Source organism: Elephas maximus, chromosome 21, assembly GCF_024166365.1.
Source record: "Elephas maximus indicus isolate mEleMax1 chromosome 21, mEleMax1 primary haplotype, whole genome shotgun sequence".
Taxonomy (NCBI): Eukaryota; Metazoa; Chordata; class Mammalia; order Proboscidea; family Elephantidae; genus Elephas; species Elephas maximus.
In genome coordinates this window covers 24,488,415-24,508,046 of record NC_064839.1, presented here as the reverse complement: position 1 = coordinate 24,508,046, position 19,632 = coordinate 24,488,415, and the positions used below count along the sequence as shown (strand labels likewise).

Here is a 19,632-nt window from a genome sequence, read left to right as displayed (position 1 = left end):
AGCAGAGTCCAGCCTCCTTGGCTGGACAGGAGCCGGCGCTGACCAGCAGAGCGGAAGACATGCCGGGCGGGGTTATGAAGCCTGGCATGAGGCCAGCCTGGCCACGCATGACGGCGGGCTGGCCTCGTGCCCACGCTCTGAGCCCCAGGTAGTCTGAACAGCAAAGGGGCCATCTGGACGTCCCCTAAACCATGCACCCGGCTTCAGCATTCTGATGCGCCAGGGGCTTCTGGAAATGATCTTCCTTAGTCCACCTGCTGGGCCAAAGAAGAAACTGAGGCCCAGGCAAGGAACCGTTCTTGCTTGATGGCTTCAAAAGCTCATAGAGAACTTAGGAAATGGGCCAACATCCCCATCCTCCTTCCAGCCACTCGCTTCTGTTGTCAGCTGCCTCCCACTGCTAAGATTCACTTAACCTTCTGGAAGCTTCAGAAAAAACTCATCCGCCCTGGGAGTGAGACTTCCAGTCTTTCCTCATCCTTACAGCATAGATAAATAATTCCCAAGTCACACATTGACCGTTTACCACATTCCACGCTCTGTGCTCCCTCACACTGTCTCCATAGTGCCACGGGTGGTGGCAAGGAGTAAAACGCCTGGCACTTGGTGAGCCCTCAATAAACATTCACTGTAAGGATGATGATGAAGAAGGGAGAGGACAAGGAGGAGAAATGCGGCTTGGAGAAGAGAATTAGCCAGACCAAGGTCACATAGCTGGGGAGCCGCGGAGCTGGGACTGGAGCCCAGGTGGCCTGACTTCACAGTGGCACTCCTTACCACACATAAATCTGGCCTTCCCAAACCTCCGGCACAGGACCTGGACACGGCAGATGCTCCGGGAACTTTGGTTCCGTTCTGTCTCACAGGAATCTGCATTCTAATTGAAGGGCCTGGAAAGTCTCCTGATGCCACGTGCAGGGAGCATGAATGGAGGCATTTCTGACAGCCTGGGAGGCCAGGAGATGTCCCTGGGTGGTACAAACGGTTAAGCGCTCAACTACTAGCTGAAAGTTTGGTGCCATGCAAGAAAGGCCTGGCAATCTGCTCCATGAAGATTGTTGGTGTTGTTGTTGGGTGATGTCAAGTTTATTCTGACTTCATAGCGACCCCATATAACAGGGTAGAACTGCCTCTTATGGTTTTCTTGGCTGTAATCTTTACAGAAGAAGATCACCAGGTCTTTCTCCCACAAAGCGGCTGGGTAGGTTCGAACCACCAACCTTTCCATTAGCAGTCAAGCACTTAACTGTTGCAACAGCCAAGAAAACTCCATGGAGCAGTTCTACCGTATAACACATAGGGTTGCCATGGGTTGAAATTGACTTGACGGCAATGTTTTTGGGTTTTTTTATTTGTTTAGGAGGCCAGGAGTTGCTGAAGGTAAAATATACCCCTTGCCCATCTACCCTAAAGCTGGCTGCAAGGAGGAGGAAGGGCAGCAAAGCCATCCCAAGGCTACAGGGAGTCCCTGAGTCCAGAGGTTCCAGAAAGCAGAGCTGTGCTTTCCAAGCTAACGGCCCCGTTCCCCACGGGGTGCCATGTGCACTTGACTATTTCAGGTCTGATGCTTCCTCCCTCAGTGGCACCTGGTTATTGCCAGGGGCAGGAGGGAGTGGAGGTGAGTTTTCCGGGAAAGGATGGGGAGCCTCTGACATGCTGTGTGCTCTGGGTGAGTTGTCATCCCTCTTAGCCTCAGTTTCCCCAATGCCTATCCTGGAGAGCCCTGCGTCCTGGTAGCTAGGGCAGCCTCAGCTGTCCCCAGAGGCCAGGCCAGCAGGGCTGCTGCCCCCCACCCCCCACCCACACACCACAGAGGGCACAGACCAGCAGGGCACAGATGAAGAGCTGGAGGCCCCACTCTCTCTACAGATGACGGAACCCAGCCAATCTGGAAACCCAAGGGAGGAACCCAGAAGCCTGGAGCCAGCTGCCACTGTGGCCACATAGAAAGGATCTGCTGGGCAGCCTGGCCAGGGCAGGAGTCAGCTTGCCAAGTCACTGCCAGGCTTCTCAGAGACCTACTATGTGCTGGGCAACAAGCCAGTCTTCGTGGGAGGCAAACCCCAGCTCTGAGTAGTCTGGCCTGGAAGACAAGCAACCAACGGAGGGCTCTGGGAATCAAAGGAGAGGGACCAAATAAGTTATCATTACTAAGGTGCCCTAGTGGCTTAGTGGTCAAGCACTCAGCTGCTGACCAAAAGCTTGGCAGTTCAAACCCACCAGCCACTCTGCAGGAGAAAGATGTGGCAATCTGCTTCTGTATCGCCTTGGAAACACTCTGGGGCAGTTCTACTCTGTCCTGTAGGGTCGCTATGAGTCACAATGGACTCGACAGCAACAGGTTTTATTATTAGTACCAATAACAGTACTGATAATGGCTGCAATATCTGGAGGGTTTACTGTGTAAGATCATCTGCTTTATGTGGGTCATTCTCTTTTCATCCTCCTGACACTATGGGTTAGATACCACTAGCATTCCTGTCTTTTTTTAGTATTCCTGTCTTAGAGATGATCAGAGAGGCAAAGTAATTTATCCAAGGCCACACAGCTGGTACGTGGCTGGGCCTCAAGATGTGTGGGCACTAACCAAACACCTACAAGTTGTCAGGCCCTTGCTGGGTACTTTATCATCATCACTTTACAGAAGGTTGGCCTAGGGCCCTGCCAGCAGGGACCTGGGGCAGCCTCAGCTGCACAGGGAGAGGGAGTGGCTTGCCAAGCCTTTGAGTGACAGAGCCAGAGCTTTAATCAAATGCGTGGAGCCCTTGCTGGGAGTTGAAGGAGGAGGAGGGGGCTTTGATAAACAGAGACAGGCAGGAAGGGCATTCCAGGTAGAGGGAACGGCATAAACAGAGTGGAGAGGTAGGAACATTGGGTGATGCTTGGTAGCAAGTAGGATCTAATTAGAGGAGTAAGGGGCAGATTCTGGAAGACTTTGGAAGCATGGAGTTTGAGGTTCGATCAAAAGCACTGGGGGCCAGGGAAGGTGTGTGGGTGGGGAGGGGTGTAGCGAGTGCTCCAAATGTGGTTCACAGACCTGAGGACTTGTTAGAAGCCCAGGGTCTCAGGTGGGCCCTAGACCTGGAGAAGCAGAATCTGCATTTTAACCATATCCCCAGGTGACCCGGTAGGCACTGAAGTGTGAGACATCCTGGTCTAGACTCCAGTGGTGGGAAGGATGGAGGGGTGGAGGCGAGGCTGGGGTCCAGCCCAGGGGGTGGGGAGGATGGAGGGAGAGGGAGGAGACTCTGATGCAAGAGGCCAGAAGCAGAGCTGGGACTCCCACCCTGACACCCGACGTGTGAAGACTGGGAAACGGGGAGAGGGAAGAAGATGCCATACGCTGCCGAGGCATGGGGGACACAGGATGGGGTGTGGGTCTGGGAGGCAGGGAAGAGGCTGCTCTTGGGCACAGTGGGTGCCCCCAGGACATGTGCCGGAGCCCTCCAACAGGCAGCTGGGAATGCTATATTGGGCTCAGGGGTGAGGGGCTGGGCCCAGAAAAGGCTGTGGGCACTAGCAGACTGGTAACAGGCCAGATGGGGTGTGGAACGCAGAAGGGCAGAGTGGCAGAAAAGCTTCACTTTAAGGGACAGAGGAGAGAGCAGCTGTGCCCAGGCCCTGGGCTTAGGCCAGCTGGCTTCTACTCCTGCTTGCCAGCTGGGTGATTCAGGCAATCGTCTCTCTAGCCATCCGCCTCTCCGCCTATCACTTGGGGACAATGATAGCACCACCTACTGGGCAGATTATCTGTGAAGCTCATAGCCCAGGCCCACCCCAATGAGCGCGCCTCACATTTTTGCTGGCCGTTTTTCAGAGCAGCCTGCAGAGGAGATGAGATGGGGCCACTAGGGAGGTGCGGGGAGACCTGGGAGAATGTATGGAGCACAGGACAGGATCAGAGGACAGAAATCCATGATGCCTGCGGGGACAGAGGCCTGGATGAGTGGGAGGACACCTTGGGACTGGCAGGAGATAGGAGGCCTGAGAGGGGACCTCAGCCCCTTGTTCCTGGTGGCCTTACCCTTCTCTATCTCTAGCCCTCCAGCCAGGACATCATTTGAGTGTGACCCAAACAGTGAAGAGCTGCGCCCACCCAGGTGAGGGGCTGCGGACAGCTACTGCCAGCTCCTAGGTGGGTTATTATTGGACAAGAGCAATTCAAGTCCTGGCTCCTCCCCATGCAAGCTGAGTGACTTCGTAAACCATTGTGCACAGCACCTAGCACACACAGGTGCCAAATAAAGGCTGGCCATTGTCATGGATTGATCTGTGTCCCCCTAAAATATGTGTCAGTTTGGCTATGCCTTGATTCCCGGTGTTGTATGATTTCCACCATTTTGTCATCTGATGTGATTTTTCTGTGTTGTAAATCCTATCACCATGGTGTTAATGAGATGGATTAGAGGCAGTTAGGTTGATGAGATCTACAAGATTAGATTTTGTCTCAAGCCGATCTCTTTTGAGACATAAAAGAAAGAAGCCAACAGAGAAACAGGGGACCTCATGCCACCAAAAAAGCCGTGCCGGGAGCAGAGTGCATCCTTTGGACCTGAGGTTCCTGCATAGAGAAGCTCCTGGTCCAGGGGAAGACTGATGACAAGGACCTTCCTCCAAAGGCGACAGAGAAAGCTTTCCCCTGGAGCTGACATCCTGAATTTGGACTTCTAGCCTACTAGACTGTGAGAGAATAAGCTTCTGTTTGTTGAAGCCATCCGCTTGTGGTATGTTTGTTAGAGCAGTACTAGATGACTAGGACACCCAGAATCATCATTATTATCAGAAAGCCACACAAATGCCAAAGGCACAGCACTCCAGAGTTTGCAAAGCCCTTTCGTGTCCAGTGTTTCCTCTATACTGCACGTTCTCTGGCATGGATTACGTTATGCTCCCCAAAATATGTGTCAGAATCCTAACCCCTGCATCTGTGGATGTAATCCTGTTTGGAGATAGGATTTTTTGTTATGTTAATTAGATCTTACCTGAGTAGGGTGAGTTCTAAATCTATTCACCTCTGAGTTATAGAAAGAGCAGATTAGACCCAGAGATTTGCACACACAGAGGCTGGAGACGGTGGCAGGAGGGGGCGGGGGCATAGCAGATTCCATGTGAGGGTAGCCTCCCAGCCAAGAAACCAAGGAGCGCTCAGGACTGCCTATAAGGAAGGAATCTACCCAGCCCAGACCTTGATTTGGACTTTCAGCCTGTAGAACCATGGGAAGATAAATTTCTGATCTTTAAAGCCACTCACTTTTGGTATTTCTGTTACTAGGAAACTAAGTCACCGGCCTTACAAAACAGTGATGCCTGTTCCCATTTAACAGAGATGGTAACTGGGGCTCAGAGAGACCTTCCCAAAGCCATACAGCTGGTCAGCGGCAGAGTCGGGACTCAAACGCAGGTCCACATTCTCTTTGGCCAGTGCTCCTGGGATACCTCCCTGCTCATTCCCATGGGAAAGCCTCCTGCTCAGAAGCGTGGGGGCAGCCACAGCCGCATGATAATGATATCTCCCGTCACACTCACCCTAAGCCCAGCGGGCATGGCGTTGCCCACGTGACTCAGCCGCCCTCACAAAGGGAGCAGTGTGCCTCCTGCCCTAGGCCTGCCTCCCCCACCCACCACCCATTCCTAGCCATGGGAAGAGCAGGGAGCCTGCTGTATCCAAAATGTGGAGAGAGCATAGCCATGCCAGGCCTTTAACGTGGGACAAGTCTAGTGGAGATTCAAGCCCAGCCACGGGGTACAAGAGACTGGTGCCAGTTTAAATGGTGAAATGAAGGTCCAGGCAAGCAGGAGGCAGAAACCGCCCAGGTCTAAGCCTGTTTTCCAAGACCTTATTTGGAGCTCCAAGGACAGATTCAACATAGTTGGCTCCCTGGGGGGAGGAGTCTGCCCGCCCACATTTACCTGCATCAGGTTTCAAAAGCACTGGGGCTTGTGGTGAGGAAGGAGACACTCCCCGGATGCCAGCCAGGCTCCCTGTGTCCACACCTGGCCCCTAGCACTGGCCTTTGCCACCCTTCCCCTGAAGTTTCCAGACGCAGAGACCATTCTCACTTGTCGAGCACTTACTGTGTACCAGCAAGTGACTTGGGTTTTCTCGTATAACCCAGCCAGGGAGGCCTTGCCCCATTTGCTGAAGGAGGACACTGAGGCTCAGAGAGCGAGGGGAGTCAGCCCAAGGTCATACAGGGTCTGAGTTCATGGCTCATTTCCTCCCCAGCTACCCCCTGTCCTAGTTCCAATGGTATCTTGACCACATGCCAACAAGAAGTGGCCTTGGGCCCAGTCCAGGCAGACAGGCAGACAGACATCTCCCCCACCCCCACCACAGTCACCCCTGTTCCTGCCTGCTGGGGGGGTACCACAGCAGAATGCAGTCCGTTAAACACAGTTCAGGCTGGTTGGGCCTCTGAGGACCACCCCTTGCTGACCTCCCAGAGACAGGCACGCCTGGCTGCCCCGCTGGCCGAGACAGAAGGTAGACAGCAGCTGCTCCCTCTCCTGGGCATGACGAAATGTCTGAATCCATACCTAGGGCCCCTGGCGGGAAGGTTGGATCCAGTCAGAACAGGCCTGGAAGGTCACTCTGGCCATGCCACCACCTACTACCTTCAGAAGCCCCTGAGCCCAGGACAAGAATGGGCCGCCTCAAACAAGCCCTCTCCCCACCCCAGTCACGTGCCTGTCAGTCTGCTCTAATCTCGCAGAGGGAAGCAGGTGCAGGGGGCTGGGAACCCAGATGCCTGGGTTCCTCAAATGAGGCCCTGTCCATCTCTGGGCATCAGGGGATTGGAGCTCGGTGGCCAGGTTGGTGCCTTCCCTCTCTGCCTCTGGAGCCAGAAGCTCTGCCCCCTTCTCAGAATTGAGTCTTGGGAGAATGCCTGGCACCCTGGCAGAGGCAGCCTTGCCTGGGGGAGACCCAGTGACTGGGAGGCTCCAAACTGCCCCTCATCCTCCCTCCAGTCTCCTCCCAACATTGCCGCAAAGTCCTCCAAACAGCAGAGCATGAGCCTTGGCATCAAATTGTGCCTCAGTATCTTCAGTGTAAAATGCGGGATAACAGGGCCTATCCTGCAGGGCCGCTGGGAAAAGCCAAGTGCTTTGCCCAGACCCCAGTAAGAGTCACTGTCATTATTCTTTCTTTGTGTGTAGCTTTATCCTCCCCACTGGGTTATCTTGAAAAATGCAAATTCCCCCAGTAAGCAGGAGGCAGAAGAGGCTTCTATATTCTCTGTCGTATTCTCATCAGAGCCTCCCTGACTAAATGAGAGGGCCCAGACTTAGCATGGGGTCACCAGCATCCCCTCTCCCAAAGGCCAGCACAGCTGCTGGTAATGTCTCCACAGTAGTGTCCCTTCGTTCAGCAGCTCCCTCGGCCCTGGCTTGTAAGGTCTGGGTGGCAGCTGCTCAGATGCCTAAGGCTTGAGCCAGGTGCCCCTGGTCAGTCAGGGAGGCAGCAACACTCTCATTCCAAGGGAGGCAAATGAGGCCCAGAGAGGTTCAATAACTATCCCCAGGCAGCACAGCCGGGGTGCAAAGATGGCAGGACTTGTTTCTGTTTGATGAAGGTGACAATGTGCCATCTCACTTGACTATTATGCATCTTCAGGGTCCAGAATCTTGGCTTTGATCTCCCCCTGCAGCTCTTGCTGCTCACCCCCACACGCACACACAAACACACAGGCCCAGACACACAGACACACACACGCACGCACGCATGCACAGAGGTGCCAGTTCAGAAATGGGTTAAATGTTGGCTGCAGGAGACTCACCTAGGGAGTCATAAAAAGAGTGCCTCGGTTCCCTCACCCAGAAGCCAAGGCTGCTGCCACTTCTCTTAATTTAGTAAAATAAGGAGCTGGAGTTGGAAGAACATTGCGGAAAGCCCACGGAAGCACCCAGCTCCCTGCTCCAGGAAACGCCCCACAATGTCTCCCAGAAGGGCTGCCTTCTGCGTGTGCCTCAGCCCCCACAGCCAGGGAGCCCCCGAGGTCTCCCCCTGAGTGCTGGAGCACAGATGGCTTAGGAAGCGTAATGGAGCAACAACGGCAGCCACTCATTAGCAAGGGTTCCTAACTAACGGAGGGAACGTGGGGGGCCCATTTGGCTGCCCACACGCCCCAGGGAGCTAAGCTGGGAGAGGCAGAGCAGGCATGGCGCCAGCTCCGCTCCGGCTGCAGCCACCCACCTCTGTCTGCTTGGCATGTGGGGCCCACGAGACTGGGTTTGCGCGGGCCCACCGCTCCAGTTTTCACTTTCAAACCACTGCTTTTCCCATCTCCCTCGTGGTGCAGATGGGGAAGGGGCTGGACTGGGTCCCACAGGACTCAGTGGCAGAGCCAGGCCTTTTTTCCGTGATGGCTCTGCCATCCCGCTATGTCCTAGGCCACTACCGTTCAGGGTCTCACCAGAGGGGCCTGGGCAGGAGGGAGAGGAACGGCCTGTGGAGGGGCAATTTGACTTTTACCGCCTACCTCTTCCAGTCAGGGCCCAGAAGGCCATGACAGGGGCTGGGGTGAGGCAGAGGGCTCTGTTCTACACTTGGCTCACCTGGAGAGGCTGACTTCTCCTTGTCAGAAGTCAAACAGCCCAGACCAACCTGCTCCCAAACCAGTTTCCCATGGGATCCCTGGAGAAAATAGGCTCCCTGCACTGGGGAAGAAAACAGGTGGGAGGCACTCAGTCTCTGCCTCCTGCCTCCTGCCTCCGCATCCCAGCCCCAGGGTTCACAGCCTGGCCTTGCCCTGGGCGCTCTGCAACCTTCTCTTCTGGGCACTGGGAGCACACCTATACCCAGCCAGCTTCCCGGTACCCGCATGACCTATTGAGCATACCAGCCCTTACCCTGAGCAGCTTGCAGGGGCCCTGGAACAATCGGGACCTCCAAATCCAGTCTTTTCCATGGAGATGCCTAGAACCCTGAACAGACAAGGGCCCGGCCTCACACAGGTGCCCACTGGCATTGAACTGAACCTGAGAGGCTACCCAAGGTCAACTGGGCCAGGCTGGCCATTCCTGCCCCTGCCCCCAACCCTGAACAACAGCCTCTTACCTGTGGGTCTGGGCAGGGCCCTCACCAGACTGTGTCGATCCTGCCTCCTCCCCTCCCACCTCCTTCCAGGGATTCAGGCACCCAGTCTGAGCTTGTCCCAGTGGGCGGGCCCCAGGTGAGGGGCGGCCCCAGGTGAAGCTCCACCTGCCCGCTAGCCCCACTTCCGACTGGCCCCACAGCAGCAGTTGCCACCACCTTCTTTATCCCTGGGTCTCCCTGCAGAAGCTGAACTGACCCCTTGGGGGCTGAGTAACCCCCTCCTCTCACCTCATCCCTTCATAGGCTTTTGGCACCGCCCCCCAGGGGTGCAAGTCAACTGCCCCTGGGGACTTCTGGCCTACCCCTGGCTACTGGGTGAACACAGGAAGTCACTGAATGGCTCTGAGCCTCAGGTCTGTTGGGGGGTGTATAGAGGAAAGCCGCCTGAGGTCCTCTCCCACTTTTCGGTCTATAATCTGTGGACTCTGCGAGTTCCCTCCTGCCTCCTCCTGAGTTCAGGCTCTTCCTGAATCTTGGGCCCAGACTTACCTGCCTGCAATAAAAACAAGCAAACAGCCAGCAACTGGCTGGAGGCAGGAAGCAAGGGACAGGGTGTGGCACAGGGGGATGGGAACGCAGTCCCTTTTTTCTTGAAGTCCAGCCTCCTCCTGCAGGACATACTGGGGAAGAGGCGGACAAAGGGGAGGGCAGGGAGGGGAGACTCCTTCCTGGAGAGGGGGTGACAGCAGCTGCTCCAGGTACCCCGGGAGAGGCCCAAAGGGAGGGGCCCAGAAGGAGCTGCCCCCTGAAGCCCTGGGCACACCACTCCCATCCACATGAAGGGCACCCTGCACTCGCCTCCACCCTGCTTGCCTGACCCTTGCCCTAGCTTCAGGCCTCTACTCAGAACAGCAGTTCTCTAGGGGAGCTTTTCAAAGCACCCATATCCCTGTACCCATTCCCCAGATACTGGTGTGCCGTAGTGGAGGGAGGTGGCCTGGTAAGCGATGTGTGTTTTTAAACGTCCCCAGCTCCTGATTCCCCCAATGCTGAGAACCACCCACTGAAATGCCACTTCTTTCAAGAAGCTGTCAGTTAGTCCCTGATTCTCTCAACAAAGCTTGGATCAGGTGCCACTGTGGGCTAGGCCCCGGGCAAGACGCTAGGAACCTTTCCTCACCTCCCCCAACCCCTCTGTATCTCCACAGTCCCTGGAGTTCCCCGTCTCCTGGGACCAGTGTCTGAATGATCTCTTTCCTCATCTGTGTGCCCCAACAGATCTCCAAGCCATGGGAAGAAAGAGTGCATGGAGGGACAGATGGAAGGGCAGAAAGATGGATGCGTTCAGCCATTTGTTTAGCAAGTGTTTGTTGAGGGCCTACTGTGTGCCAGGCACTGTTCTAGGCTCTGAGGATGCAGCAGTGAATAAAACGTGAAAATCTCTGCCCTCTTAGAACTGGGAGGAGATAGACGATAAACAAATAAATATGAAATACATCTAGGGGTAAGAGCTACAGAGAAAGATAAAGCAGAGGGAGCGGAAAGAGAGGATGGAAGAGGGGGTTGTTTTAGGTTCTCTCTGAGAAGTTGATTTAAGCACAGACTGAAGGTGGAGAGGGAGGTGGCCATTGGGATGCCTGGAGTGAGAGCATTCCAGGTAGAAGGAACGAACAGCACATGCCAGGTGCCTGAGGTGGGGGGTGCTTGGTGGGTTTAAGGAACAAGGAGGAGGCCGACACTGCTGAATGAAAGGCATCAGGGTAGAAATGAGGCCAGGGAGAGGAAGTGGGATGGATGGACGGATGGACGGATGGACAGGTGGACGGGTGGACGGGTGGACAGATGAACGGATGAGAGGGAGGATGGATCCAGGTAGGGTGAAGCGTTGGAGAGCTCTGATCCCCTGAGAAGGTGGGCAGGGCTCTGCTGTTAGCTTCAGCTCAGACTCATACCTGGAGGCCAGCCCAGACCCCAGGGACCCCCACCCCTCTTCTCCCTGGCAAGCTAATGCCTCCTCTGCTCTGCCCAGCAGGAAGCTGTGGATTGCTCCATCTGAGCAGAAAAAGGGGCACCAGGAGGGAAATGGAGTGTCCCAGAGAGCAGCGAGTCTGCAGGAGGACAGCCTGACTCCTAAAGCCCCGGAGTTTCCCAAGGGTCCTGAGGACTGTCCCCATGACCCCAGAGATGCCACCCACCCTGATAAGGACACCAGGGGAGTCTCAGTGACTTCCTAGATACCCAAAGCTGAGTTCTCTGCTCCCAACACCCACGTCCCCTGCCCCCACCCCACATCCTGCCCCCAGGGCGATGGGAAGTGTTGTGATGCCCATCAAACATCAAGGGCTGGGTCTGGAGCTGGTTCACTGAGTGAACTTGGGGAAGTTGCTTAACCTCTCTGTGCCTCAGGTCATCTATTAATTGAGAAGGAAACCTTTGCCGTTCTGCCTTCCAGAGGCTGGAACAGGAAACAGGATGGGGCCAGCAAAGCAATCAACATCAGCAAAGCCCAGGACGCTGCCACAGCAGGTACCTGGGGAGCATTTGTGGGGCCGGGGACTTGGTGTCTGGGGCTCCACAATCCAGGGCCTGGCCCAGTACTCCTGAAACAAAGGGCTAAATGAAATAGAATTATAACAATAACACGCCATAACAAATAAGCAATTCTCATATCTGATGGCGAGAGTGATGATAATAATAATAACCATGGCAACCAGGCACTGTGCTAAACTCATCATGTGGGTTGTCCCATTGCCTCCTCACTACCCCCTGGGAGGCCCCTAGGAGCTGGGAGCCACTTTTTTTTTTAATTGTGGTGAAAATACAAACAACAAAACACACCAGTTCATTAGTTCCTGCACGTACAATTCAGTGACATTTATCACATTCTTCAAGCTGTGTGACCATTCTCACTATCCTTTTCCAAATTATTCCACCACCCTTAACAGAAACTTCATATCCCCTAAGCTACAACCCCCTCTCTCCCCCTCCCACCCACCCATGGTAAAAAAAAAAAAAAAAAATTTCTATATATCTGCTTCTGGAGCCCTAGGGGTGCCGTGGTTAAGTGGTTGGCTGCTAACTGAAAGTTGAGCCGTTCGAACCCACCAGTTGCTCTGCAAGAGAAAGATGTGGTAGTCTGCTTCCATAAAGATTACAGCCCTGGAGGGGACAAAAAAAAAAAAAGAAGATCACAGCCTTGAAAACCCTATGGGACAGTTCTACTCTGTCCTATAGGGTCACTATGAGTTGGAATTGATTCCCTGACAATGGGTTTTGCTGGTTTGGGGGTATATATTTGCTTATTTCATGTAAGTGAGATCATACAGTATTCATCCTTTTGTGACGGACTTATTTTGCTCAGCGTGATGTTTTTAAGGCTCATTCACGTTGGGGCATGCGTCAGGAAATCATTTCTCTTTATAAGGGAGCCACTTCTTTTTTTTTCCTAAGTTACTGTCATCAATTCATTGAGATGCTTTATTGTTGAATTTTCCATTTTGTAAATAGATTCATTGCTAACAATAAATTAGATAATACAAAATAGTACAAAGAATAAAAAGGTACATAGACGACAGAGCACACAGGGGCCACAGTCAGGGAAGCCTCTTAGATATAACCAGACACCTCATGGGATGAAGTTCCTAGGCTTGAAGGCAAAGGACCATAGACTCGGGGGACATCTATGTCAACTGGCACAACATAGCTCGTAAAGACAATGCTCTGCATCCTACTTTGGTGAGTAGCATCTGGGGTCTTAAAAGTTTGTGATCGGCCACCTAAGACACAACTATTGGTCTCTTACCATCCAGAGCAAAGGAGAGTGAAAAAAACCAAAGACCCAATGGAGCAATTAGTCCAAAGAACTAACGAACCACAAGAACCACAGCCTACATGACCACCAAGACCAGAACTAGACGCTGCCCGACTACCACTACTGACGGCTCTGACTGGGATCGCAACAGAGGTTCTAGACAGAACAGGAGAAAAATGTAGACCAAAAAATCAAATTCACAAAAAGATCAGACTTACTGGCCTAGAAGAACCCCTGAGACTATCACCTAAAACACCCTTCTAACCTAGAACTAAAGCCATTCCCGGAGACCACCTCCCATCTGTGAAATGTGGATAATAAGGGAAGCTATCCTACATTGTTTTCAAGTGAATCACATCAGGAGACTTAGGGGGAAACTAATCTGAAATGCACTATGTCAACCAGTGGGCTCACTTGGCCATCCCAGCAACTCTGGGGACTATTCTGACCCCATTTTACAGATGAGGAGACTGAAGGCAACCCAAGGAGTCAGAGTGATTTGCCTAAGCCCACAGGAGTCAGTGGCATCAGGCCACATCTTTGGCGTTCCGTGACAATGCAGGAGCTGTGCTTGTGCAGCCCCGTGGGGCCTCTCCAGATTTACCCCACATCTCAGGTTGACTAAGATCTGCCGGGGTCAGGGCAAGCTGAGTCACTCCTCTTGGGGTCTTATCAGCCGAGGCTCTCCCCATGTGCCAACCAAACACAGGAAATGGGTGCAAGCTCAAATGTCAAGGCCGTGTATACTAGAACAGGACAAACTTTGCTGGCCTATCTCTGGTGCCCACCAGCTGGTAGAAAAATGAAGGGCACCCCAACACAGCCCTGGCCACAAGTCTGGCCTGCCCAGTGACCACTTACTGGGACCAGGTGTCCCTCTTCTTCTGATCTCCCCACCCTCATCCCTACCTAGTAGAAATCCCACCTCCCTCCCCCTTATGGGCTAGTTCAAATACCTCCTCCTCCAAGAAGCCCTCTCAGAGTCATCCCCTCCTTCCCTTAGGACTTTACTCTCTGAACCTCTGAACCTACACACCCCCAAGGAAAGGATGCTGTAGTGACAAGCTGCTGTCACAGAGCTGCCACACCCTGGTCAACGAAGAGCCGAATGCAGTCCAAGTGCCCAGCACCAGGACTGGCTTGGATAGCCCAGTCCAGCTCAGCTCCGGAAGTGGACCAGTTGTCCAGATTTGACTATGACTGTCCCTGATTCCAAGTCCTTGGGTGGTGCAAATGGTTAATGCCCTCAGCTTCTAACCAAAAGGTTGGAGGTTCAAGTCCACCCAGAGGCACCTTGGAAGAAAAGTCTGGCAATCTACTTCCAAAAAATCAGCCATCGAAAACCCTATGAAAAAAAAAAAGAAAACCCTATGGAGGGCATCAGCCTTGGTTTGCTTATCTGAAAAATGGGGATAATAGCAGTATCCGTGAGAAAACTCTAGAGTGTTCCTAACATACCTGACGCACAGTAAGTATATTCTCAACAACAACAACAAATAAAATTGTTTAAAAAGAAAGAAAACGCTGTGAAGCACAGTTCTACTCTGACACACGTGGGGTTGCCATGAGTCGGGGTCAACTTGATGGCAAATGGTTTTTTTCTGGTCTCTGCTTTTGCACTTCAAGTCCTCCACCATGGGAAACCCCTCAGTCCCAGGCAAACTGGGGCAGTTGGTCACTCCCACTTCATGGTCCTCTGACCACAAGAGGACAATGCTTATAACGGTACATTCAGCGAAAATGAGCAGAATGAAGAGTTGGATGCTCCACGTGTCTCTGGGCTCTGTTTCCCATCTACTCTGAAGCAGGGTTGTTACCTGGAGGCAATGGAAAAAGTTGTTCGTAGTCTAACGTGGACTTTGTGTTTCTGGGTCAGGACTAAAGGTAGCAGGGAGGTGGGGCAAGGAGGGGCAACCTGAGAAGTGGGTAAATGCAGGGACTCTGGAGCGGGGTTCGAGGCCCAGCTCTGCCTCATACTGGCTGTGTGACCTTGAGGAGGTGACTGAACTGCTCTGTGCCGCAGTTTCCCCGTCTCACGTTCCCACCTCAACCTCAGCGAGATTGCCCACGGAAAGCGCTTCGCAAAGAGCCTGACAGGCGATAAGCACTTAAGCAATGCTATCAGGAAGCAAAGCCAGCTGATGGCGTTGTGGCTGTTCTTGTTTTTCTGTCCATTTTATCATTATTTCCGTTCTGGCCATTCTAATGTAGTTCGTGCAATTAAAAAACAAAAACAAAAACAAATATCTATGTATATCGATTACATAAATAAAGCCTGAAACCAAATGTTGCACTGCGGTGGCGGTGGGGGGCACGGTGGGGGTGGCCCCCTGATGATGAAGCATGCCACTCTTGGGGGGTTATCTTCAGAGCAGCTGACAGGAGGTGCAGCTGGTGACTTCCGGAGGTTATGCCAACGTGTGTTAGCACTATAGCCTGGGCAGACAGCTCCCGCTGAGGAACAGGTGGTGGGAGGGGCACGCCTGAGTCAGAGAGGGTGTCTGTGTTTCCAGAGCAGCCCAGCACAAGCACTGCTCACAAGCCCACCTCCGCAGCCTGACACAGATTCTGTCACCGCGCCCTGCAGAGAGGGAGGCCTCAGCAACCTGGGGCAGCTGTGGCCTCCGAGGGAGGAAACCCTGCCCAGTTACATGGAAGGGTGGCCACAGCCCTTCCCAGTCCCGTTCCAGCTCCAGTTGTCATTGAATTAATTCCAACTCCTAACGACCCCATGTGTGTCAGAGTAGAACTGTACTCCACAGGGTTTTCAATGGCTGGTTTTTTGGAAGTAGATTGCCAGGTCTTTCTTCTGAGGTACCTCTGGGTGGACTCGAACCTCCAATCTTTTGGTTAGTAGCCAAGGGTGGTAACCATTTGCACCATCCAGGGACTCCCCTCCCAGTCCACAGGGAGATAAAGCCCACCACTTTTGCACTTGCCTGAGTTCTTTCCCCAAGAGTTAGTACATCTCGTGCAAGGTGAGGTGAGTGAAGCACGTAGGGTGTAAAATTTAGGGAGATACTCACTCTCAGGGGCCAGCAACCCTGCATCTCACTTTAATTCTTCTACAATTTTATGAGGCAGGTTCTACTAGTACCCCATCTCATTGCCAAAAAGCCAAGGCTTAGAGAGCTAATGATATTTGTCTTAGAAAGTGAAAGAGCCAAGATTTGAACCAAAGCCCATTGGGTTCCAGGACCCACTAGCTTACCCACTTGGCTATCGCCCTCCCAAGCACATGAGCTAATCTTCAGGTGGTTGACATGGCAGAACACATGCTGAAGTCCAAATTCACAGTCTGGAGTTGGGGTCCCAACTCTTCCCAGGCTCACTGGGTGATCTCAGGCAAGTTCCTTCTTTTCTCTGTGCCTTAATTTCCTCAACTGCAGAACCTGATGGCTGCATGTGAGCGGGAGTTACAAACTCCAGTGCCCACAGGGAGCAGGCAGGCAAAGCTGGGGAAAGTAGGTGGGTGGGTGGGAGGCCATAGGGAGTGGGGGCCTGAGGCAAACTGGAGAGTACGGGCCATGTTGGGGAACACTACTCAGCTCCAGTGAACTGTCACTTGAGGGAATTTGGACCCAGCAGGGCCTGATCGTTCAGTTTTTCAAAAGAAGCCAGAAATCCAATTTTAGTTTGAAAATCTGAATTGCTAAATGTTGGGAATTAATTCAGATGGATTTAAAGGCCTCTGGAAGTCAAACAAAGCATGTCTCAGGCCAGAAAATACCCATGGGGCCTCCAGCTGGCAACCTCTGGACTCCATGTCAGGCTCTCTAGGTGTCCCCCAATATCCACTCACCCCTCGTATATAAATACACCTCCGGCTTTTGGCTGGGTTCACGGCCTGCCAGAATAAAGACATCATTCCCTAGCCTTCTGTATAGCTAAGTGTGGCCATGTGACCAAGTTTTGGACAACGGGACCTGAATGGGAGTGATAGCTACAACTTTTGGATCACATCTTTCAGAAGAAGAGAGAGGCACACACTTCCCTTCCTGCTTCTCTCCTCCCTGATGATTGGAAGGAGGGCACATGGTCGTGGTCGTGGCCACCGACCATGTAGGTGACTACCACACCCTGGGGAAGGAGGAGCCAAAGAGGAAAAGGGCCTGGATCCCTGAGACCCTGAAGTCACCACACTTACCCTGTGTGGCCTCGACCATTACATGTGTGAACGTCTTTTCATTTATGCTTTACTCTGCATCTCTGTATTACAGCAGCCAAAGAGTTAGCCCACCTAGCACTGGCTCTTTTTTTTTTTTTTTCCTAAATTCTATTTATTTTATTGTTATCTTTGAGAATATACACAGCAAAGCATATACCAATTCAACAGTTTCTACAAGTACAGTTTAGTGACTTTGATTATATTCTTCGAGTTGTGCAATCATTCTCACCCTTCTGAGTTGTTCCTCCCTCATTAACATAAACTCACTGCCCCCTAAGGTTCCTACCTAATCTTTTCAGTTGCTGTTGTCATTTCGATCCTATACAGGTCATTCTTAAAAGAGCGTAATGCTCAAGGGAGACATTTTTTCTAGTGAAGCTTAACTATTGTTTGGTTTTAAGATGACTTCAGAGATTTTTTTGGTTTAAGGTTTGAAGATTATCTCAGGGCAATAGTTTCAGGGGTTCATCCACCCTTCCATGGTTTCAGAAAGTCTAGGGTCCATGAGAATTTGAAATTCTGTTCTGCATTTGCCTTCTTTTGATCAGTATTCTTCAATGAAATCCTTGATCAAAATGTTCAGTAATGGCAGCCAGGTCCCATCCAGTTCTTCTGGTCTCCTGGCAAAGGAGACAGTTGTTCATGAAGGCAGTTAGCCACACATTTTGTATCCTCCTACTATTCCGGACTCTCCTTCTTCCTTTGTTGCTCCAGGTGAATAGAGACCAATTATTGTGCCTTGGATGGCCACTTGCAAGCTTTTAATATATCAGGCACTGTACAATGAACTAGGAGATAGAACAGAAACACTAAACCCGTTATTAGCCAATTAACTAGGATGTTCCATGAAACCATGACCCTAAATCTCCAAACCAAGGAACCATGAGATTTTGGGTTGTACATAAGCAACCTCAGCAGCTACCTACTCTTTTGTTGTTGTTGTACATATATCTATCACACAACTTTTGACAATTCAACCTTGTACAGGTGTACAACTTATTGACAACAATTACAATAATCGGCTACGCAACCCTACCCTCAATCAATACAATTTTTCCATCACGGTTAACCCCCCTTTTCCCCCTCTCTCACCCATGGTAACCACTAATAAACAGTCACCTTTTCTTTTTATATAAGTGAGTTCATACAATATTTGTCCTTTTGTGACTAGCTTATTTTGCTCAGCATAATGTCTTCAAGCTCCATCCATATTGTAGCATGTATCAGGACTTCATTTCCCCTACTGACTGAGCAGTATTCGGTTATATGTATGTGCCACATTTTGTTTATCCTTTCATCTGTTGATGGGCACATAGGTTGTTTCCAGCTTTTGGCTGCTGTGAATAGTGCTGCAATGAACATTGGTGGACACATCTCTTTTTGAGTCTCTGCTTTCAAGTCTTTTAGGTATATAGCTAGGAGTGGAATTGCTGGGTCATATGATGGTTCTATTTTTAGTTTTTTGAGAAACTGCCACACTGCTTCCCACATGGCTGTATCATATTGCATTTTCACCAGCAATGGATAAGGGTTCTAATTTTCTCACATCTTCGCCAACATTTGTTAGTTTCTGGGGGGGTTTTGTTTGTTTTATTTTTTATCTTAGCCATCCTAGTGGAACTGAAATGACAGCTCATTGTGGTTTTGATTTGCATCTCTCTGATGGCTAATGATGTTGAGCATCTTTTCATGTGTCTGATGGCCACGTAAATGTCCTCTTAGCTGGACAATGAATAAGGAAGACTGAAGAAGAATTGACGCCTTTGAATTACTTTGTTGGTGAAGAATAGTGAGTATACCATAGACTTCCAAAAGAAAGAACAAATCTGTCTTGGAAGAAGTACAGCCAGGATGCTTCTTAGAAGCAAGGATGGAGAGACTTCACTTCACGTACTTTCGACATGTTATCAGGAGGGACCAGTCCCTGGAGAAGGACATCTTGCTTGGTAAAGCAGAGTGTCAGTGAAAAAGAGGAAGACCCTCAACAAGATGGATTGACACAGTGCTGCAACAATGGGCTCGAGCATGACAATGACTATGAGGATGGCACAGGACCAGGCAGTGTTTCATTCTGTTGTGCACAGGGCCAGTATCAGTTGGAACTGACTTGAGGACACCGAACAACAACTTTGGTGAAATGTCTTTTCAAGTCATTTGCTGATTTAGTGATGTGTTTGTCTTTTTGTTGTTAAGTTGTTGCAGTTTTACATATATTTTGGTTATTAGAGTCTTGTCGGGGATATGTGGTTTCCAAAGATAGTGCTGGCTCCTTAAGGGGTCTTCTTTATGATTCTTTATTTTAGAACCAGAAGGTTCCCACAATCCTCAACCTCCCCCATCCTTGCCCACATACCCATTTTACGGATGAGGAGATCGAGGTGCAGAGAACTGAAGAGTCAGTAACTTTAATGCGTACAATGGCCTCTCTAAGTGCAGACACAACACCAATAGGGCCCTTCCTCTACCCTAGACAAACCTGCAAGACACTCATGATCTAGAGGGTTAGGAGCTACAGGAGTGGAGTCAATACCACCCATGCCACCTCAGGGGCCACAGTGTAATGGGCAAGACCTCCCTCCACTGCCAGGGACCCCTACAAGTCCCACAATTAAACCC

At 51.5% G+C, this 19,632-nt stretch overlaps 1 protein-coding gene and 1 long non-coding RNA gene across 8 annotated transcripts in view; one reads left to right on the top strand and one right to left on the bottom strand.

Annotated features, from left to right (window-relative positions):
* The window catches only part of ADGRG1 (adhesion G protein-coupled receptor G1), a 46,430-nt gene extending 37,291 nt beyond the window's left edge, over window positions 1-9,139 (bottom strand). Inside the window, exons 1-2 of one of the 7 annotated variants that reach the window (XM_049864479.1) lie at window positions 9,059-9,106; window positions 8,851-8,925 (exon numbers count right to left, since the gene is read on the bottom strand). Coding sequence is in view for 1 of the 7 variants with exons in the window: in XM_049864474.1 (XP_049720431.1) it covers window positions 8,557-8,824 (268 nt within the window). In the remaining 6 variants the exon portion in view is untranslated. The other 6 variants (XM_049864486.1, XM_049864483.1, XM_049864477.1 and 3 more) reach the window with 6 other exon arrangements.
* Window positions 9,140-9,233: 94 nt separating this feature from the next.
* LOC126064960 (uncharacterized) lies at window positions 9,234-12,933 on the top strand. Its single transcript, XR_007514695.1, has 3 exons — window positions 9,234-9,450; window positions 11,490-11,563; window positions 12,847-12,933. It is a non-coding gene; the product is annotated as an uncharacterized LOC126064960 (long non-coding RNA).
* The last annotated feature ends 6,699 nt before the right edge of the window (window positions 12,934-19,632 follow it).